Genomic DNA, 21,969 nt, shown 5'->3' with positions numbered 1-21,969 from the left:
TTTGTTTTAACTTACGGGTTTGAGAGTTATACCAAGGAGCGAACTTTCTTTGCTTTTTTAACTTCTTTTTAAGAGGAGCTACAGAGTCAAGTGTTGTTCACAGCGAGCCTACGGCGCTATCGACACTAACTTGAATTAGAATAAAATGGTTTAACTGTGTGGCTCTTACAGACTTTAGAAATGTTATTTGACCAAATGGATCAAATCCTGATAGTAGAAATTAATAATTTTGCGGGGGTTGTTACAAAAAGAATTTATCCATTGATTTACATATGTATCTTTCCCAATTCCAGTTTATGAGGAAAAAGTAGGTTTAGGCCCAACAGACGTGTTTCTGTGCAATGTCATCACTAGGGTGACCAGACGTCCCGCATTGTGTGGGACTGCACAGCATTTCTGTCTCTTTTCATGCATCACGCAAGTTGAGACCATGTCCCGCATGTGCGTTTAAGCGCTAGGGCCCGTCAGTTTGTTTTCAGTCTCCAGTTGTTTTAATTATGATAGATTAATTTATTAAAATGCTTTACAGGTGATCTGTAGTTTATGTTCATGGTTTGTCCTCCATTTGACATGAATTCTCCTGTAAATCAGCATCATATCAGTTTGACCTGTCCCCTCAACTACACAGGCTAAATAAACAGTGTTTGACTATAAGGTTAATACTTTCAGGAAAAAAAATACAAGACAACAGCTTTCATTGAAGATCAGTCAGATACAGTCAGGGCTTCACATCTGTAGGCTACAGATGTTATTATAAGAATCCTCACATCCCACTGACCACAAGTCTCTGTGTTGCTAAATACTTTAGTAATTAAAACAGTCCAGTGTTAATATACAGTAGACTCTTATGATGAATATTTAGTCTCTGATGACTAAACTTCGCGCTGGGGGCGGGTGTCCCACATTGTCCCTCACAGACCTACTCCTTGTCCCACATTTGGTTTATTGGGACCTGGTCACCCTAGTCACCACAGAGATGTGTGTGCAACTAGAGGGCAGAAAGCAGCACTCTTCACAGCACAACAGAGCCAATTTCCAAAGCAAAGGTGACAAGCAGTTTTAATAAGTTTACACAGAGTTATAAACACTGGGCTTCTCTGCGAGATAGGTGTATGTATCGGGCCATATAATTGCTGGCTATTTGGACATATCTTAATTCCATTAGTTTTCTGGAATAGCACAAGGACCTGGTAATCATGTGCTTTTGTCCCTAGCTGTGGTACTGTGTTATCTGGCTTATTGTGGTGCACATGGAGATGCAAAGGGGTTTTTGTGGGCTTTTTACCTTTAATGACCAGACAGTTTTAAGCATGAAACGGGGAGAGAGAGGGGAAGACATGCAGCAAAGTGCCAAGGGCTGGAATCAAACCTGCGGCCACTGCGGCAAGGACATTGCTTTGTACATAGGGCACCTGCTCTACCAACTGAGTAGTAGTGTATTGATGTAATTGGAGCAATCAGATCCAAGCTACCGAGGACTCCAGTGCCAGCCATGTCCACACCATCATACCTTGCTAGCTAGCTGTCACACGTGTTTCATACATAGATGTATAATAATGTTTTGCACAGTATGTTTACAGTGCCTGTCAAAATCCTTTCAAATGTGGCAGGTCGTAAACATTTCTAGATTGACTGAGTTAGCTTAGTGATACTAACGTTACAACCATGCTCCTGATATTGTCAAATGAGGAGAAGACAGACAGGCTAAACAACCAACAAAACCAGGTAATGTTTAAAATTTCATAGGATATATCAGCAAGCCGTAAAGGTTTTTGTGATTTGGCTTGCTCCTTTTAGCTAAACATTTATTTGAATAACCTACCAAATTTCATTCAGAGACCTGATAACTATGGGCTACTAATAGTCGACTATTGCTAGCGAACAATTTCTATAGTGATGTATTAATATGTAAAAGACAGATAACAGATTCAACTCTGAAACGGCATTTCATTATTGAGTCAACATGAATTTCTCATAGCGTCAAACAGCAGACAGACACAGTTAGCAACTGGCTGGTGAACATAGTGGAGCATTTGGCAGCTATCGAGACAGACAGGCTATTTCCCTTGGGAATGGGTGGAGACCAAAAACAGAGCTAATAGAGAATGAATATTGGACTTAGATTCATCAGGTAGACACAAACACAACTCTTAATGAATGATCATGTTGCGTCATAACTGCTTGATGTGGAAATGAGCAACTGTTCAACTGTCAAATTCACCATGTCAACTTAAAAGTTGATGTGGTGATATATGTCAGTGTTGTATTAATTTTTTTTTTTGCTGCCCAAAAGAAGCCAAACCAATCTCTTATTGCAGGTTTAAATTTTAACTTATTTATTTTTTTATTTACAATTGAATAGCTAGTGGTGCCAAATTGCACAGTTGCACCGGAAGTGATGTGAAAAGGGGTATTATTATATTTCTGATGGTGGATTTTAGAGCCTTCGAGGATGTGCAAACTTTTAAATGCTAATCCTATTTATAAGAAGCAGAAAACTCCACACATTCTTTACACCATTTGTATAGTGAAATTCAAATAGTTAACCACAGTGAAACAGGGTCTCAAAGTTGTTAAAGTCATTAAAATATAAAGAGACTGTATGATTCAGAAAACAAAGTAGGCTTTCTATATACGGTAGCTAATCTAAACGAGGACTACCCTCTTACATTTAAACGTTGGTCGAGGTTAAGTAAGAGCTCGCTTTATACAATGGGACCGTCTTTGTGCTTCCACAGTGCATCACAGATGGGAAACTTTCCTTGCCTGTGTGCAGTAACTGTTCTCCTTGGAGCTGACTTTTGCTTACATCCATGCCTTGTTGATTTTATCAGGGCTGTTATGACTGTGGAAGAGCTTCAGCATTGTTAGTGTCTTTAGCACTGGATGGAAAATGATCTTCATTTAGACCTAAACAGGCTGTGAATGTATGTACATACAGAATAAAAATGTTGAATTAAACCTGTTGTGCAGTATATAAACCATAATTTTAATGATGTTCTTCACTGTCTTTACCGGCACTTATGCAACAGTGGCAACATCTACAGTGGTTACAGGGGACCTACTGTGCTTTTTCTTATTTTTTGTCATATACATATAATGTTAGTCACATGTTCATATAAAATGTGACTAAAGTTTCAAATAAAAAGGTAAACCTATTTAAAAGTAATCCTCGTAAGCACAAACCTCAGGCTTCAGACCGTTCTGAACTCATTTTCGATGCTTTGACTTTGAGAAGATACTTTGATGTCAGCATGTAATGGATTTCTTTATATGCTCATCTGCTCCTGGCACGCTACTGCTAGTGTTTACATTACATAGCCTACACTGCCAGATGTAGCTACATGCTAACTTCAGAAAAACCAGCCCATTCTCGCCCCTGGGCGTGTGATATTGACACCAAAGGCACTCTTTATGGGGCACACCTGGCTTTCAACTAAGTCCAGTGTAAACCCGTCCGAAGCAATACTTGACACTGGGGGTCCATGTCATTGGTTCGACAGCCCATTGGTTCGACATCCCATTAGTCCGACTGTCCGCGGTGCTGAACGGCTCGCGGCGGGCGTATGGTGCGCCGCGACCGGCTTGAGGCGGAGCAGGCTCACGGCTTATGTGTTTGTCACTTTCTTTTTCATTTTAACCCACACCATGATCTTTTCCTAACCCTAACCAAGTGGTTTTTGTGCCTAAACCTAACCAGACCTAAACCACAGGGCATCATGATGAGTTCGGAATGGACTTCGGAACAATGAGTTTAATATGGTCGGAACAATGGGATGTCGAACCAATGGGCTGTCGAACTAATGGGCAGTTCCCGACACTGGCAGCAACCGATGTAGTGTAAAGAGGTTGAAAGTCTGCATATGGCAGGAGGGAGGGGAGGTGGATGGGTCAAACAAATCTGGAATGCAGAAGTCGGTGTTGTTTTAATGTTGCGCAATTTACGTACTGTCATTGCACACTGAAATCACTCACATCATGTATTTGGGTCACATTACATAACAAACATACCAGTTTTAATCCAAAACATGATCTTTTTTTTTTTTTTTTTTAAACCTAACCAGCAGGTTTTGTTGCCTATTGACAATTTGTTGATATTTGACGACCTGGGAAGAGACTTGGGAAACATGTAATCTTGGTTGCCAATGTTGTTCATTTCTCACTGATTTCTGATCGTAGTCCTGCTAGAATATGCCTGGTTGTGTTTAGAAACTTCTGTTGGGGATTTTTCAAGGTAGAAAGTGACGTTATTCTTTGTTACATTCATTCACCAGCTGCAACCTCTAAATGCTGACCAATCAGAGCAGACTGGGCTTTTCAGGGGGAGGGGCTTAAGAAGTCAGGTGCTAATACGGAGCCTTCTCAGACAGAAGGTAAATACAGGTGCTCCAGGATAGACAGCATGAGGTTAATAAAGTGTTTTCTGACCATTAAGGCATGTAAACATGCTCTAATAGAAACCCCAAATACAATTCTGAACCTGGAAATGAGCATAATATGGGACCTTAAGCTGAAAAATACCTTTGACCTTTACAGTTATATAACAGATGGCAGATGGTGAATGGCTGAATCTGTAATCTCTAATAGTAATAAGTAAGCTAGTGTCTTGTTTCTGAATTTGTGGTCTTTGGAACTGTGTATGTAGTATTAGTTTACAGACTCTTAAACTCAGGGCAAAGAATTCATCGATCCCTCAAATCTTCTTCCTGAATTGTGGCTTTGAATTTATTTGAGGAATGGGATCAAAGATGGTCATATTACTTGATGGCCCGAGAAAAACCCTGACTTTTAAAAATCACCAGATTCGACTCCACGTGCAGAAGTTCGTGGTTTACATTGACCTTTTCCTCAAACTCCAGGCGCATTGAGCTGAATAATACAACATCTTTGTGCTCTTTGATTTTCGGGTTAGACTCTGAGGTCTTAAACTCAGCTAAGAGAGCCTTTTGTTTATTAAACTCATCAGAGCATACCTAGAGCTCTGTTCTCAATTTCTAGTGGCCAGTAGACTTTCAAGATAAGGTTCTGAATAGGAAGTCTGCACAGGTTTCAAAATCCACCACAAGAATTTTCCAGCAGTTTGTTTTCGTAATGTAAAATTTGTGCATTTTATTTTTTTAGGACTGCACTTGATTCGTAGAATATGTAAGTGCTGAACTGTGTGATCTTTGCCCTTGCGGCTCGTTGGGAACACACAGTATCTTGTTTTACTGTTTCACTCCGTTGTCGTAAGCTGAGCTGATTGCATAGCCCCTCACCAGGCATCATAACGAGGCTCTGTGTGTTTATGTTGCTGCTAAATTAAGCTCCATTGTTTGTCACTTAAGCAAGTGCATGTTCCTAATCCTACACAGACGGGACAATGTACCTCATTCTTGGAAGAGGATGTTAAATTCTTACTAATGTTACCCTTTAGCCACAGGGTAGGGAGCAGAGAAGACATCTCTTTGTCCCAGGCTCCTCCTCCTGATGGAGTGGCTTGCCCCTGCTGTAGCTGCTATTTGCTATAGAGGGTTGTTACTAGGGACATGAAACAAGAAAGCAAAATCTACTTCCTCCAGGCAATGGCGGAACTCATGTAGTCGTTTAACTGAAAATCCCTCCCATCAAAGCCTCAGTGTCACGTGTTGACAACCGGCTCATGGATCAGTCTCCTAATTCCTCCTCCCTTCACTCTCCCCAGCCTCACCCCTTTTGGAATGCACTGATAAAATGGAAGTGCTGGTAAACGCTGGCACATAGGCACAGATGATTTCAAAGAGAAACTGTGTAACTACATCGAACCAGCAACAGGGGTCTCACGCTCATAGTGATCAGAGCTACTTGCATTCACTTTTCAGAAGTGTGAATCCCCTGAGCGCAAACTCAAACTTGAGAGCACAGCGACACCTGTTCAATATGATCCAGAAATGTAGCATCATCCTGTTAGACCCTTCCCTCTTCTATCAAACTAAAAGCTGTAACAGTGTTTTTTCAAACCATCAAATGGAGACAAAGAGCAGAATTTAGTGTTTATTATCTTAAAAATCAAAACATGTCAACCAGGGTCTGAAATTACCACCTGCCAAATGTGGGTAAATTGGCCAAGTACTGTGGCTCTCTTGAACAAGCTGGACAAAAAGAAACATGGCAATGCTGGTTCCGACTATATGGGTGCCACAGTGATTAATAGTTTCTAGGCATCCAGCAAAATAGTTTCAAGAAGGACGGCAAGGACTACAGGATGTGAAAGAAGGATATAGTCACGACGTTAACATTTATAAACATGGAAAAATGATGTGAATTGAGGCTTTCGGTCTAAACTAAAAAGGGAGATGTAACGTTACAGACTAAGGATGATAATCAGTCAACATTGCACCTGGACTGTTATGTGTCCCCTTTCCCCCTTCTGGGGATCAGTAAAGTTCTCGTATTTATTACTCTATACAGACCATGGTGCTGACCTACGGCTTGTTTCGCTTAACTGTAGAAAGTTACGTTACTCTGGTGCAGCACTTACAGAGATAATATATACAAAGGATTGTTAGACTTGATCTTTCCTGGCTAATGATAAAATATGTCATCCTAAATATATGTCAGCGATCAATCTATCTGTCCTTTTCACAAATCTCTTCAACGTTGCCACAGAAGTAAAGGGGAAGCAAACTGGACATAGTTACATTGTAAAGTGATGTAAGTATGTCACATAATGTGATGTTAACTACATAAAAGATGCAGGTACTTAAAGTTAAAAGAAGTAAACAGCAGTCTGCTGGATGAAAGTCCTGTGTTTGTTTGAGTCATCTGCCACCTCAAACCGACCTCCTCCCTATGCAGACTTTCTCGCTCGCTCTCACTCTACACTCCTTATGGAGTAAAATTAACGCCAGCACATTGCATGACGTTGTTGAACAAGGGAATTCGTGTCCACCACAACAAAGAATCCCAGTTGTGTCTTCATTATCATTGTTTCTGTGATGCTGGCACTAATTTTTACACATAGTGTGCCACCACCACATAATGTGGGGTGTGGTGTGTAGTCAATTTACACATTTCTGTGGGGTTGTCTAAATACCAAAAGTAAAAGTACTTAGAATGGGTCATTTGAGAATAATATTACTGGATTATAATTATTGTCGTATTAATGTGTTTATAACTTTAATTGTCTAAATCAGTAGTTCCCAACTGATCCAGCCCTGGGGTCCAGATTGCTCCTTATTAATTAATTCAAGGTCCACAAAGTTTAATACATTAAGCGACATACATGCGTTTCGTGAAATCATCAAGGTAGTTTACTGTCCCTGTCAAATAGCTGTCCATTGCTCAATCAATCTACAGCAGGACATGGAAAGCTCTGTGTCAGAAATTCATCGTATTCATACTTAAAAATAAACTGTGTTTTTTACAAATTTGACACATTTGCGAGTCACTTGTGGTCCATTCAGAATGGACCCTCAATCCAATTTTGGACTGCAAACCACCAGTTGGGAACCACTGGTCTAAATGATCTAAATGTTATTGCATCATTTAGCGCATAGGCTAGAGTTAAAAGTGGAAGGTAAAATTCCTGAGTGGGAGACCAAAAAAAAAAAAAAAAAGCCTGTGCCAGTTACAGGTAGTGACAAAAGGTAAATGTCAGACACTGGCATCAACACTTAATGACTAAAATCATTGTGAGAGTCAAATTAATAGAAAAAATGTATCATATATCATATTTCATATCATATCATATCATAGCTACATGTTAACTTCTATTTATAGTGGGAATTTCTGAACTTGGTGTAGGGATTTCTTCTTTTTATGTTTTCATGAATGATTTTAACAGAGAAAATGATCAGAACCATTAAAAGAAGAACATGAATGAGTCTCATTGTCACTTCTGAGCTGTATGCTGCTCTCAGAAATCTTATGAGGCTGTTACGGAGTGGTTGGAAAAATTTGATCTGACGCAACTCTATGAGTTTAAAAAAAATGAATGGTTCAAAAAAGTGTATGGGTGGAAGCTGAATTCATAATTACAACATTCTCAGAATTAGTGTTACACAAATCTGATATACCACTATTAATAATCTAGGTGGCTGTGAGGAGATCATTTACATCCCCAGACTACAGTGCAGATCCACACAGCCACAATAATTGAAATTGGAGGCCAAACCATAAGATATATAGGACTTAAACTATGTTAATCATTAAAAAAAATCGAGTAAAAACAATGCAAATAATTAGTTATATGGTCACCAATTGCTTTTTACAGAAGAGCAATGTATTCATCAGCTGACTTTTTCCTGTGCAGACTTTAACTTAATGACACTGTCGTCCAGATTTGGATGTGTCCTGTAGCAGCCTGCTGGTCAAAAACAGTTGGCAAGTGACCTTTTGCAATCTCAAGCACTCAGAATTCCTCGTGCCAAGCTGTATTTGTAAACATCGCCAGGTCATGTGAATACTGTGCACACTGTACAGAACTGCTGTCTATCATCTGCATAGACCTTTACTGTGTAGTTTTTGCTGGTATTTTAATATTTATTTTTATGGTTGTGGTGACTGATGTTGCTCTTTCTGATCATTCATGGGTTTTCTTTGAGATGACTATCATACACAAATAATGCTCACAGTTAATCAGAAAACTGACATCTAATGAATTACTCGTTTAGGCTTGGGTCTCAGTCAATGATTCTGCTGATAATTTCAGTTTTTAAATGACCAATGTTATTGGTACCACTGCTCCCATTAAAGTTAAAGTAGATGTAGGTTTCTAGGTTCTAGGTTCATTATGACACCTATTAAGAGAGACTTTGTAATGATCATGTTGAACTAAGAAATATGAGGTAGTCCTTCTCTTTCATTATTTCCAAAAACAATAATAATTCATGTGCCTTATTTGCTACTGCTGACAGTAGCCTGTAAACCTTTACCCACTAGGTCATGGAATGAATTTGCCTCTGTCATTACTGACGAAATTTAAAAAAAAGTATACAAGCCAAGACAAGTCAGTTCCCTCATCCACTGCTCTAAACAGTTGTTTTAGTGTTTTCCAATCAGGAGTTTGACCAAACCACAGCACAGCACCAGACTGCTCTTGTGAAGGTCTTAAATGACATCCACTGAAACACAGACAGTGGACAAGTTTCAGTTTTAGCATTATCAGATCTCAGTGCCGCATTCGACACGGTTGGCCACAGTGCTAAACTGGTTTGAATCCTATTTAAAGGACAGGGACCACTTTGTGTTGATCTGTAATAACATTTTGGAGTTTCCCAGTGCTTTTTTCTCGGGTCATTTCTGTTCAGCATCTACCAACCCGTACTCATTTCCAAGTTTTTAAAATACTGACACTTTGTCACACCCCCTCGGCGTCTCATACCAAAGCAAAGGGCACCCTTTAGCAATGTATGTGACGTACAGTGGTCTCCTGAGTAAAACACATTGTAACACGTGGTTATCGCTGTGAGAGAGTCACAGTTAGGTTAAGGTAACAAAAACTCTTGATTGAGTTTAGAAGAAAGATCAGGTTTTAGGTTAAAATAGGTATGTTTGTCACAAGGTCGCAGTTAGACGTAACATAACGTGATGTACCTACACCTGTAACATCAAAACAACTCTGACTTTGGTTTTCCACGAGACACGTACAGTGGTCTCCTTGGTGACAGTCCTGTGTTTGTTTGATCCATCCACCATCCCTCCCTCCCTCCCTCCCTATGTTTACCTTCTAACTCTTTATACTACGTCATTTGCTCTCAGTTTCAAATACTGCAGTGGATGGGTTTACTCTGGAGTTAGTCAAAATCCCAGTGCATATCAGAAAGATGCAAAAGGGTCCCTTCGACGTCTGTATCACAGGCTGAGGGTGTGACAAAGTGACAATATTTCACGTCATGGAAATGAAAACAGGCTTCATCTATATGCTGCCACTAGTGCAAATGACCCTAAAAAAGTCTCTTACCATTATGCAGACAACACACACATTTATATAACAATATCACCAGGTGACTATGGTCCCATACAAACACAGAGAAAGTACATTCAACAAATCAGTGCCACAGTTTGCTTCAGTGAAATAAATATAAATGCGAAATAATTCAGTAAGTCAATAAGTTCAATAAGTCAGTCTTCAACACCAAATGCCAATGACTCACACCTAGATTTTAACATTCACATTAAGACAAAATCAGACTACCATCACCTTAAGAATATATCAACGATGAAAGGATGTATGCCTCAGTAGGGTTTAGAGAAATGCATCTGTATCTTCAGTGGCCTCAACCAGTGGGATATGGTCCATTAAGGGCGCAGGGAACGAAATACATATTTAAAGAAAATTTGTTTCTGTTATTGTTGTGTTGTGTTTGTTTTGTATCAATGTCAGTTATAACACTCACAGAAATCATACATTGTTACAGAAATGTGTAATGACTAATGAAAAAGCGTTGCCTACAGTGTCTTTGTCCTGAAGGACGTACTTTTCTCCACCCGATGGCCATATGTGTTATATCTTTGGATTTTCCTGGTGGATCCTGATTGGTCGACACAGCAAAGTGAAAATAAATATGGATAAATAAATATGTGGAATATTTTATGCCCAGAAAATGTTGCCAGATTAGATGATTTTCCACCCAGTTGGGCAACTGTAGGATTGATTATGTTGGAAAGAATTAATTTAGGTGGGGTGACAAAAATGTGACCTGGTTTGATTTAGTATGAACGTTTTTCTTCTTATTTTTTTTTTTCAAGTTCATTTTCTTTTCTGGCTAATAATGATGTTTTTGAACCAACCTGGCAACACTACAGCAGCTAGAAGAATTTTTGACCAGGCTGGTCAGACCAGCTAATAGCAACAATGGCTATCTTGTGACATCAGACATTGCGAAGGAAAATAACAGGAATATCTGTAATATTCTACATATTCATCAATACATTTTATGAACCTAAAAATATAAGATTCTTGTCTAACCTCGGGGGACCTCTACTTCACCGGCACCAACTGCGGTGCACAGAGCTACAGAGAGCCGAGGGTGAGAGCAGGCAGGCGGGTGAGCAGGTGTCAGATCTGTTCAGAGCACTGGAACAAAAGCATCAACACATCATCATTTAGAGCGCTGAATGCTGTTTGAGTCCAAAGACCAGCAGTCCAGTTATAAAATCTGTACACTGGCCTAAAGAATTGACTTTGTTGGTTCATAAAACACAAAATAGTTCATTTCTGATCTGCTGCTCTGTTATGAACTCTCCAGACTTCTCAGATAGTCCGGTTCAGGTCAGCTTACTGTCCCAGGAGTCCAAACCAAATACTGAGAAGTGACTAATGGAGCAATACACCAAACCTCTCTCACACATGTTGTTAGATCAGGTAGAGGATGAGGAAGAACTGAACAAATCCAAGCATAGCTACACTCTTTTGGAAATATTAACAATGTTTTTGCCAGCTGATATCCTCACACACACCTCTAATGATATGTAGCACCTCTGGGCACTGTGAACCACTTGCTAAAGTGTTGGAATTTAAGATAGACCGGGTTGGCAAGCTATGGCAAATTACATTTGATTGGGTACATTTATGTATATGTTCCCGAGTTCAAGATGAGTAATCCAAAAATATTTTACACAGGATTACAACTTGGAAGCTGTATTTTTCAGTGTTTCTTTAAAACTGTTGTGAATTTACAGTATCTTCCTGTTCTGCACATTAGTCTTAAAAAGCACATCAGTCTTCGTTTCCTCAGGCTTGGATATGACTCAGCAAAACTCACATGCAGGATGAAGTTCAGTATATCTACTTTTTTCTATAAATGCTTGAATTAAAAGAAAAACTGTAATAAGGCAAAGCTGGCCTGGAGGCCAAGGTTTTATCTGTTGTCACCGTAAAACAAAGAAGCTCAGTACATCATTATATCACATCAGTGCTCCATTCACTGAAGCATAAATAGCTCCAGGATGAACATTTTGATAACAGGCCTTAGTTCTAAAATCAAATTACTTTTCAATGTTTCTAGTATTTATCTATAAATCTGTAAATAATTAATGCCACACAAATTAGTATCTAGATATAATATGTAAGCCCAGCTGGTTAAAACTGCATGTATTTATTCAATGACACTGATGAAATTTCTCTGGGGTTACTTTCATCTGTATACATATAGTGTCCAGGCCCATGTGACCTCTACTCATATAGAGGAACTTAATGGTGATTTCGGTTACCCAGAAAAAAGCTCTGTCTTACATTTTTATTAGTCATTTTTCCTAAACTAGTTTCAGTATCGCATGTTGCGATCTTTATATCCACAGTGAGCCCCCGAAGACCCATTGGCACCGAAAGTCTGGACACATTTTTGGATGATTTACAGAAGCATTATTCACAATGGTTCCCGACAGGGGAAGTCCAGTCTGTAATTTTATGCCATGATTATAATACGCTCTCCCAGTGATATGTCTTGTGTGCTTTTATCTGATGTGTGGGCTGGAGTGGACTATGACAAATTAGCCTCAGCAGAATAAAGAAAGTGTCTTTACAAGGACAAGAAAACTTTCTGCTGCTCTGTGGTGTAGAATATACACTGTATCTGCTCTCCATCAATGTGAAAAAAGGCTCACTAATTTCAATGTCATTCACTGATATGAAGTCTAAATACCATGTGTGCTAATAACCAGTTTACATTAATCTACTGGCACCTACAGATGCTGATGAGTGCATTGCACATAATGTAATCACCGGGGATACAGTTCTTACAGTACATGTCTGACATGTGTAGTGGTTCATACTACACTCATTTCAAACAACACAACATTTCTTTGAGGATCACTTGTTGAAGTTTGACTCATTGCTTGTATTTAGGTTTTTTTTTTTTAATTTGGAGTGTCTATTTTCTCCTTACTGGGAGTAGTCATACTGCAGCTGTTCAGCTATTAATATCCATCCCTACAAAGCATTATCATGGATCCCACTGTGTGTTGCGATTGGCCAGTAGGCTTCTCTTCATGTTGACGTGTTGACGTTGGAGGCAGATGGGAGCAAAAAGGTCATGGTTAGGGCTAGTACTAGCGCATATCTCATTTATTCTCTGAGATTAAAGGAGGGGAAGAAGTTGATATGATGCACCTTTTAACAGAGGTAGCATTGTAGACAGCAGCAGTCTGTGAGGCCCTTAAATACATCGCAACATATGAACAGAGAATTATTTTCACTTTATTACTGATTTGTTCTGTTCCGCCTTTTTTAAATGTATTTGTCATCTACTATGGTCATATCTCAGTTGAAATACGCTACACTGCCCCTACGATCTCTGGTGGTACTGCTCTGTTTTGTCCATATCCGTAAGCTTTAAGAAAACAAATGCTAATAGGGATGAAATGGACACAGAGTACATACAGAAGCCAAAATGAGCCCTGGGTTGACTTTTTATTTTCAGTTTTTAGGATTTATTAAGCTGCTGACTTCACACTGTGATTTAGCTGAGTAGCTGAACAGACCTGTTCTTGTTAACGTCATATTTCAACGTTGCCAGGACATCCAGAAATATAAACCTGGGTGTAGCTTTATTACCTACAGACACCCGGGTACATCTGCCTGATTTTATGTATTATTGGTTAATGGTTATGTCATTGAGGGTCTGTCATTGTGTGCTTGGAAATGGCTTGGAATGTAGTGCAACTGGTCTCATTAATAGGTCATTTAATATGCCAATGATGTCATTTAGGGTAGTGATTCCCAACCAGGAGGTATTCCTTTTAATTCCAAGATCACTATGTTTTGTATGTATTGTAAGAATAAGCAGTCTGCTGTAATTAAGCCTTAAATAACATTCAGATTACAGTTAGGGATGAATGATCAGCTGATTAATTGACAAGTCAACTAACAGATTATTAACTGCCAGCTATTTAAAAGAATCAATTGAACATTTAAATTAAAAAAAAATTTGGTTCCAGCAGAGAAACCAAAGAGGACATTTTAGTTGGTTTGGTTTCAAAAAAAAAAAAAAAAAAAAAGTCATTTTACAGTAAAAATAATCAATCCAAAAAAATAAAATCCACTCAAGCCATCACACTTTGAAAATGACAGGTGGTGTTGATAAAGGGCTACTTTAACTCATCTGATCGGACGGTTGAGGTATGTCAGACAAAAATGGTTGGGAAACCCAAGAGTGGGGGAGTGTGACTAACTTAAGTAAATAATTTAACAATTTGGTCCAAGGACCTAGACTTCCTTTTAATTTCAAGTGTATTTTTCAGTCCAATCGCTAGAAATAAGTTTTGGCATGAACAAATCTGCAAACCATCTGATTGTCATTATGTAGCAGATACACTGAAACTGTGTTTTCAACAATACTGTGGTTTATGTGTGGTTAGGTTTAGGCACAAAAATCACTTGGTTATGGTTAGGAAAACAGATCACGTTTTTGTTTCAAGTGCCTGGTTTGGGGGCACAATGCCCTCTGGAAAAGCAGCTATGCTCTCGGTAAAAAATAAATGCTTTCATGCCAGTATCCTGGCAGGAAACACAGTTACATTTTGATTAAGAACAAACAAACAAACAAACCAAAAAAACTGCTTTTCATGGCACTATTCCCTCTGGAAACACAGCAACAGGTCACTTAAAAACTCTCATGTATAATACCTAAAAAAAATGCTGGAAAGTCACAACCCTTTTTGTTATTTGTTGATCTTGACCAGTGGTCTGCAGCTTGGCAGGTATCTCACCAAGGTGACATGCCATCCATCATCCTCTCCACCTCCCGATGACATAGTCAGCTCATATACTACATCCCTTTAGAAACATTTAGAAACTGCACTTGTAGTTTATCTTATTTTAAATTAAATGAACTGAAATTACATCAGTAAGTATGAGGATTTAATTCTGATCATAGGTAACCTCAATAATGTGATAAGGTATAGATTTCAGGGAGAAGTGCAGTGGATGCGTCCCCGTCAATATTTAGAAGATGGGCATGGGTACCCCCCAATACAAACATGAAAGTAGCAAAGCACTTTTATTTAAACGAAATCAAAGAGATTTCCGCAATAAATTGGTGCGGAAAGGGCAAAAATCAATGCTTAAAAATGCACCAGAATGCGGGAAATTTAAGTGTTTGATGTTCAAAATTTTCCAGGGGAGGTCCCAAACCCTCAGTTTGATATGTAAAAAAACGTATGCCCTTGTGAACAGCTCTCTCTCACTAGAGGTCTGGTTTATATGATTATCTGTTACATGTTATGTATCCACTCATCCCATGTGCACTTGTGTTATTGACTTGCGGTGACTTTGATGTGATTTGACAGCAAAGACTTCACTTTAGTGTCTCCTTAACTTTTAGCACACACTTAATGTTAAGCATCCTCCTTTGACAAAATGCCCCCAGGTGTGGCTGGTTACCAAGGCAGTAAGAAACAGAGTGAAGCTGGCTGCTAGATATGAATGGATCTGTTTCTTTTCAGGGGTCAAGGAGTGACGACTATCTCTCAAAATGTTACTGGTCCTCAAGGCATCTAAAACATGGACCCATGTGTTCTCCTTGAGAAGGTAATAAACCTCTGTCTCACAAAGAGGCTATGAATAAAGTGAGGGTTCGGCTTGCTGTAGGGATAAATGAAATGCATCCCTTGTTGATAGTTCCTCAACCCAAAGGTTTTGCTGAGGGAAAAGGCCACACTGCGGAGGGGAGACAAAGAAACACTCTACTATGAGTTTACAAAGAATGCTTTCTCTGTTTTATCGTAGAAGGCTGTGTCCAGCCAGAGGGCACTTCCCCTATGTTTGTGTTCACCTCTCCAGCTCCTAGTGAGTCCAATAATTTAGACAAAGACTGCTCCGGCAGCGTTACACGAGATGTGGCGGCAGATGCTTGCATTATTTAGCTGCACTACTGATCGTGCGTCATCACGTGTGAGGCTCCTGATAAGGAGCTTAACTCCTCAGATAAATGTTTCTGGGAATAGTTTAGTATTTAACATAGTGATAAAATCAGCTTTTAATTCAGTACATTAACTTTTTCTGCTGTGTGTGCTTTGCTTGTAACAACAGATTCACATCATCATCATCGACAGTGACAAAATATAAGTTGAAATGGTGTAAATAATTAATGCTTCACTTTTCCTGAAGCAAAACATTGTATGTACTTGTCCATTAATAATGTGCAGAACTGTGGCATTATACTCAACAGTTAAATTGCAGAGCCCAGACTGAAAAAGAATTTGGTGAGACAACAATGTTATCTCTCTGTGGAGTATTAGTCTCAGCCTTAAAACAAAATTATTGTGTTGTTTGGCACAAAAGCATACACACAGCTTATTCAATGCTGCTGTGAGACTTGCAACAAATAAGTCATTACCAAAGAAATGGCCCAATTAAACATTTGAAATAAACTCAAATGACTCTTTCACTGAAAAGTCATTTGAGTTTACATTGTGCATCTTCATCACATCAAAGTCACACTTGAATGTTTGAAAATCTTTAATTATTTTTGGTAAAATATATAAATACCTCCCTGACAGAAATAAGATTTTTCTGTCAGACCTGAGGTGAGTGAGTTTTCAGAAATACAGAATTTGTTTTATGGTGACCAGTTTTTATATGCCAGCAGTGCTCCAATTTAGGGAGCCATGTAAGCCACACGGTGTGGGTTGTCTACCACAATTGCTGAAATGATTGCATTAGAGTCAATGGAGCACAACTGTGTTGCTGTCAGACCCTGGTGTGAACCGACCTGATGCTATGTTATGATTGGCCAGTCTGCGTCCAGGGGCGGGACTTAGCAAAGAGTCAATTGCCCACCTGTTTTAGTTCAGGCACAGTGGTACTTGCAAATGACATTAGGAGCACTTGGTGCACGCAGATCTTTTTTTCCACAGATTGTTACTCCTATGTCAGGCTGTTCTCACAAACTGTTCGTATGTTTCGTACATATCCTACATATTTTGAAAGGCTGGGATGACCAATACGCTGACCGAAGTAAACTAGGAAGCAGTCCTGAGCGGTCTTGTAAGGAGGCAGGTCGGGGTGGTTGATGAGTCACAAAAACCTGGACGTTCCCCTGGAGATGCGTGTTTGGATCTCTGTGAACTTAAAGTCATTTAAAGGAACATGCTCGCCATGTTTCAGTAACTTTACTTGTCTAAACCTAACCTCTGTAACTTTACATTAATTACATAACTGTATGTTAAAGACGTAACATCATTCGTTAACATTTTATCAATATTACTACTCTTATCATTATTCCTTATCTGTTTGGTACTTTATCAATACTCTTATTGGTTTATCATTACTAAAAATAGCTTTTTTTATAAATATTTTAATAAAAAAACCCATTCTGAACAGGTTTAGAATTGAAAAATTTAAATACAACTAAATGTTGTTTTTTTCTAGAGCAGCAACAGTAATTTTTACAACAGCAAAGTCACTATATAAATAATATTCCTGACTCACAATACTGGGAAAGGTTTTGTTTTCATCCTCTTCTCTTCCCTCCTCTCTCTGCTGTTACAATTTACTGTCTGCAGTTACCGCTGACAGAAGCAAGAGAGGCTGCTTTATGTCAGCCAGCAGCTGAGTTTATAAGAATTTGCCAGGTTTTGAGGTAACTGGCAAACTAAGCTAAACAGTCTACACACACATAGCTTTCATTTTAGCTTGTTTGTAACAATATGCTATTAGCCAAGCTAGCAGGCAGTGCTTGTGAAAAACAACCATTAGTTGATATGAGACTGCAGACAGAGCAGACTGAAATATTGCTTTCTACAAGCTGAACCCGTGTATTGATAAAGTGTTTGCTTATTACTGGCAAAGGTTTTATTGCATTTAGCAATGAGCGTAGTAGCTGTCAATTTGAGTAATGTGCAAGTGATCTTCTGCTGTCTGACTTCACCTCATGTCATATGTGTGTGTGTGTGTGTGTGTGTGTGTGTGTTAATGTGGAGTTCAGCCCTGACACAGACAACAGGGGAGAGAGGCTGCAGTATTTAGAATAAATTACACCAAAATGTACAGATGAAAGAACCGATATTGTCTGAACTTATCAATACTAAGGTTTTTATCAATTAGTCCTGGGGCCTGTTTAATACCAGGTTTGGGTACCAATCATTAGTCAGGAATCAGGATATAGTGACAGTTTCAACAAATATGGCAACAAAGTTATCTAGTTATAATATAGTTTATTATATATATATTGTTTCTTACTGAACCTTTAATGTTTACATTTCATGTCATGAGCATGAGCCTCTCATCCATGAGTGGATGCATGCCTCTTTCTGTGCAGTAATATGGTTAGTGCCTGGGGGTCATCCCTATGTTTCCAGGGTTCTATGTTTCCCGGGTTCTATGTTCCCCACTTAACCCTGCAAAAAGGTTCTATGTTCCCCGCTTACACAAAAAGGGTTGTATGTTTCCTGCTTGGTTGAGCGGGCAACATACAGCCCGGGAAACATAGAACCTTTTTTGCAGGGTTAAGTGGGGAACATAGAACCCGGGAAACATAGATACGCTCCCCTTTCATTTTGTCAAAGTAAAAATCCTCTGCTACTTTCATGTTTTTATTGGAGGGTACAAATGCACATGATCTAAATATTGAGAGTAACATCTCCCTGGACTAATTGTTGCCTGTCACTGTGCACATTAGATTGCTTTTTAAGGAAATGAGCCCATCCTGTTTCTAACATTGCTACAGTTCCACCATGCATCTCTGACCACAACATTTTTTAAAAGTCAATTGCCACACCCTTTGGGCCCCTTCCATTGACTGTGCTTGGTGCTACGATCAAATGATTCACAAAATGAAGCCTATAAAAAGATTTGAAAGAGACAGCCTCCCTTTTACGGCTGCTCTATTAATGTCAGGGTTGATATCCAGTGCTTTCAGTACAGAGAGAGTGGACCTAGGCGGGACAAAAGCTTATCTGAATAGTCAAATTCAATGTGCCTGTAAATCAAACTGCTCACCTTCTTTACCCTGCCAGTGTCACTGCATATCATCTGATGGTTAAATGTAATTAACCTCCAATCCCCAAAATGGGTGGGTTTGGTAAACACACCATACATATGAATTTTCATATGGCTAGTTTGTAGTGAAACAATGGTGTCAATTGTGTCCCTGGTGCTGAGAACAAATAATGTTTTATACCGGATGAGCAGAACTAAAGATTAAACGTTCATTGGCCTTAAGCAAACTTCAGTTCGCCGGCTTCTGGCCAATTACTAAAAGGACTCCTTTGTGAGCTGGAGGTGGTGACGTCAAATGGGCTGTATAAAGACATAAATTCATAGTTAAACTGGAACAACACAGCAGTGGGAGGATGAGTCTCAGTGTCCTCCTCCATGTCTTAACTTGCATAACTAATGAGCTGTAAGACCTGGATAAATTAAGCAGGACTAGTGACTGCTCTCAGATTTGCACATGCTAACTTGCCGTCCACAGTGTCGGCTAACAAGATAAAGGGATTATTACTGTATGTAGATTATTTGTATCAATAACTACTCAAATAACATGTTGGAAATGCTTGAATACAGCCACTATCAGGTGAGATGGGTTTTTTGTCTTTGATGTTATTCAAAAAAACAAATGGACAGATGGACTGAAATGGAGTCTGAAGACAAAGCTAAAATTTCATTTCTTTTCTATGGATTAAATACTATTAGTATTTTGTAGTATATATTTTGACCGTTATGAACTGTTACAGACTGAGCCATCATTGTCCATCCCTACATTGTAATTTACGCCTATGGTAACTGAATATTGTGGCAGTGAAGCTAATGAATGCTAAGTAGGTTTTATAATGCTGCATGAGTTGTTGAGGTGCTGCACTTTAGATTGTCGTAGATCGTGTGAGAAAACCGCACTGCTCTACAATATTCCACGGGAGAGTTTTTGTCTCCAGTAAATAAATCAGCGGGTAAATCAATGATGCTGTAAAATAATCTGCTCTGCAATGTTTGAATTGTAATGTAAGGTAAAAGAGTTAGGTTTGAACACATCGTCACAATGGAGCGCATACAAAATAAGTCTTTCAGAGCGAGCCTGCCATCAGCCTCGAAAAGTTGGCTTATAAAATTGTTTTCAGCTGCAACACAGCCGTACAGCCTGTGGCTACTTTGTAATCTAAGTTTATGATTTGGATTTAAAGTCGAAGCAAACATACTGAATCTAAATTGATGTCTTTAGATTTACAGGTTGTACTTATTAGAATTATTTGTGACCTTAATCCTTGTGTTCCAATCTACAATACAAAAAGTAACATTACAATAAACCTGATAAAAGAATTCAGAATTGTAAATTGTATTGTTTACATCTTAGGTGCAGTCCCACCTGGAGAATCCCACCAAGTACCACATCCAGCAGGCTCAGAGGCAGCAGGTGAGGCAGTATCTGTCCACCACCCTGGGAGGGAAAGCCGGCAGCCAGTGCCCCAGCCAGCCCCCCGAGCACGGCATGCCGCCCGGGCCCGGCAGCAGTGCCCCCAACAGTCCTATGGCTCTGCTCACCCTCAGCTCCAACTGTGAGAAAGAGGTATGCCTGCTCACTACCAAACACCCTCAACTGTATAACATTCAGATACCCTGATAAACTATAATTATTTATTAAAATCCTGTTTATAGATGGATGATGTCATTGATGATATCATTAGCTTGGAGTCGAGTTACAATGAAGATGTTCTTGGACTTATGGACCCAGGACTCCAAATGAACAACCAGGTAACTTCTCTTTAAAATTACATAGTGTATACAGAAATATGACTATAAAGGGATACATCTAAAGCTGCTAGTAGTTCTAGTTTGAGAAAAATATTATTCTTGATACATATGAATTGAATAGGATTTAAATACAAGATGTCTTTAATATTTTGTAGCTCCCTGTTTCTGGAAACCTTCTCGATGTATATGGCAACCAAGGACTTCCCCTCCCGGGCCTCGCCATCAGCAGCTCCTGTCCACCCAACATTAAGAGGGAATACACAGGTAAACTACTGAGAAATTTTTTATTGTTTTTACTATTGATTTACTGTAGTCAGATATCATTTGGCTGAAGTTTAAGGATGTACTCATATAACAATGAGTGCTGTAAATTCAGACTGTGAAATCATTTGACAGTCAGTTTAATGCTCTTTTCTGTGAATAATAATTGATTCTTAGCGAGTAAACCTCACTTGATCTGGTAGTGTAATCCAATTAAAGTACATACTGAGAAAAGTTGCATTTGTTTAAGATCTGGTATTGTAAATAATTTTGTTAATGACTTATCAGTGGGAAAATGAACCCATTTCCAATAGAATGTCAGAGGTGAAAGCATGACTTAAGGCCATTGTCAATATTGTGTGCAATTTGGAAATGCACAACATACTATTAAGTCAATTGTTTACCAAATAATTACTCCAGCTCCTGGCATGAAGCAAGTACTGGACAAGCCTGACTCCTGTGGCCTGTATGAAAACTATCAAAGGCCAGAAGGCTTTCCAGTAGGTAAGCAAAGCAAACTGAAGAAAGTGAAATCCATGTTTTGTAAAATGTAAAAGCTTTTTTCAGTCTGATTTACAGAAACTGTATAGAAAGTGTTTTGTGTATGACTAAATCGCACACAATACCAATCAACTGTGATTATACAGCTGATTACTGTAGACATTCGTCTCCTGTATTTTAGCTTTATTTCACACATAGATGATATTGGCTGTGGTTATCCAGCATAACATCAAAGATTCTAGTAGACAAAGTAACAGATTTACTGTTCAGTAAGTGAAATACAAACATGCAGTTTAATTCATTTTATAGACTAATTGTTTCTTTACCCATTGAATTAAATGATGACGTTTTCCCAAAACACTGACATTCATGTTTCTCTTTGCTTCACAGAGGCTGAAGTCCGAGCTCTTGCTAAAGAGAGGCAGAAGAAAGACAATCACAACTTAAGTGAGTCAAAAGGAATTACATTTTCATAATTTTCCCAATGGTTGTCTCCATGGTTAGGTAATGTGGTTCAATAGCAAAGTGGCAACTTGCACTCTGAGAGACCAGATGTT

General features: G+C 39.0%; 1 protein-coding gene across 2 annotated transcripts in view; it reads left to right on the top strand.

The window, feature by feature from the left end:
- The window catches only part of mitfa (melanocyte inducing transcription factor a), a 39,074-nt gene that overhangs the window by 12,255 nt on the left and 4,850 nt on the right, over positions 1–21,969 (top strand). Inside the window, exons 1-6 of one of the 2 annotated variants that reach the window (XM_050039099.1) lie at positions 19,266–19,478; positions 20,253–20,465; positions 20,555–20,650; positions 20,806–20,914; positions 21,332–21,415; positions 21,803–21,859. In XM_050039099.1, the coding sequence (XP_049895056.1) occupies positions 19,446–19,478; positions 20,253–20,465; positions 20,555–20,650; positions 20,806–20,914; positions 21,332–21,415; positions 21,803–21,859 (592 nt within the window). In that variant the 5' untranslated portion in view covers positions 19,266–19,445. Of the gene's footprint in view, positions 1–19,265; positions 19,479–20,252; positions 20,466–20,554; positions 20,651–20,805; positions 20,915–21,331; positions 21,416–21,802; positions 21,860–21,969 lie in introns of those variants that run through there. The other variant, XM_050039097.1, reaches the window with a different exon arrangement.

The sequence above is a fragment of the Epinephelus moara genome, chromosome 24 (assembly GCF_006386435.1).
Source record: "Epinephelus moara isolate mb chromosome 24, YSFRI_EMoa_1.0, whole genome shotgun sequence".
Lineage (NCBI taxonomy): Eukaryota > Metazoa > Chordata > Actinopteri > Perciformes > Serranidae > Epinephelus > Epinephelus moara.
The sequence above is the reverse complement of the archived record's forward strand: the minus strand, read 5'-3'. Positions and strand labels throughout refer to the sequence as shown.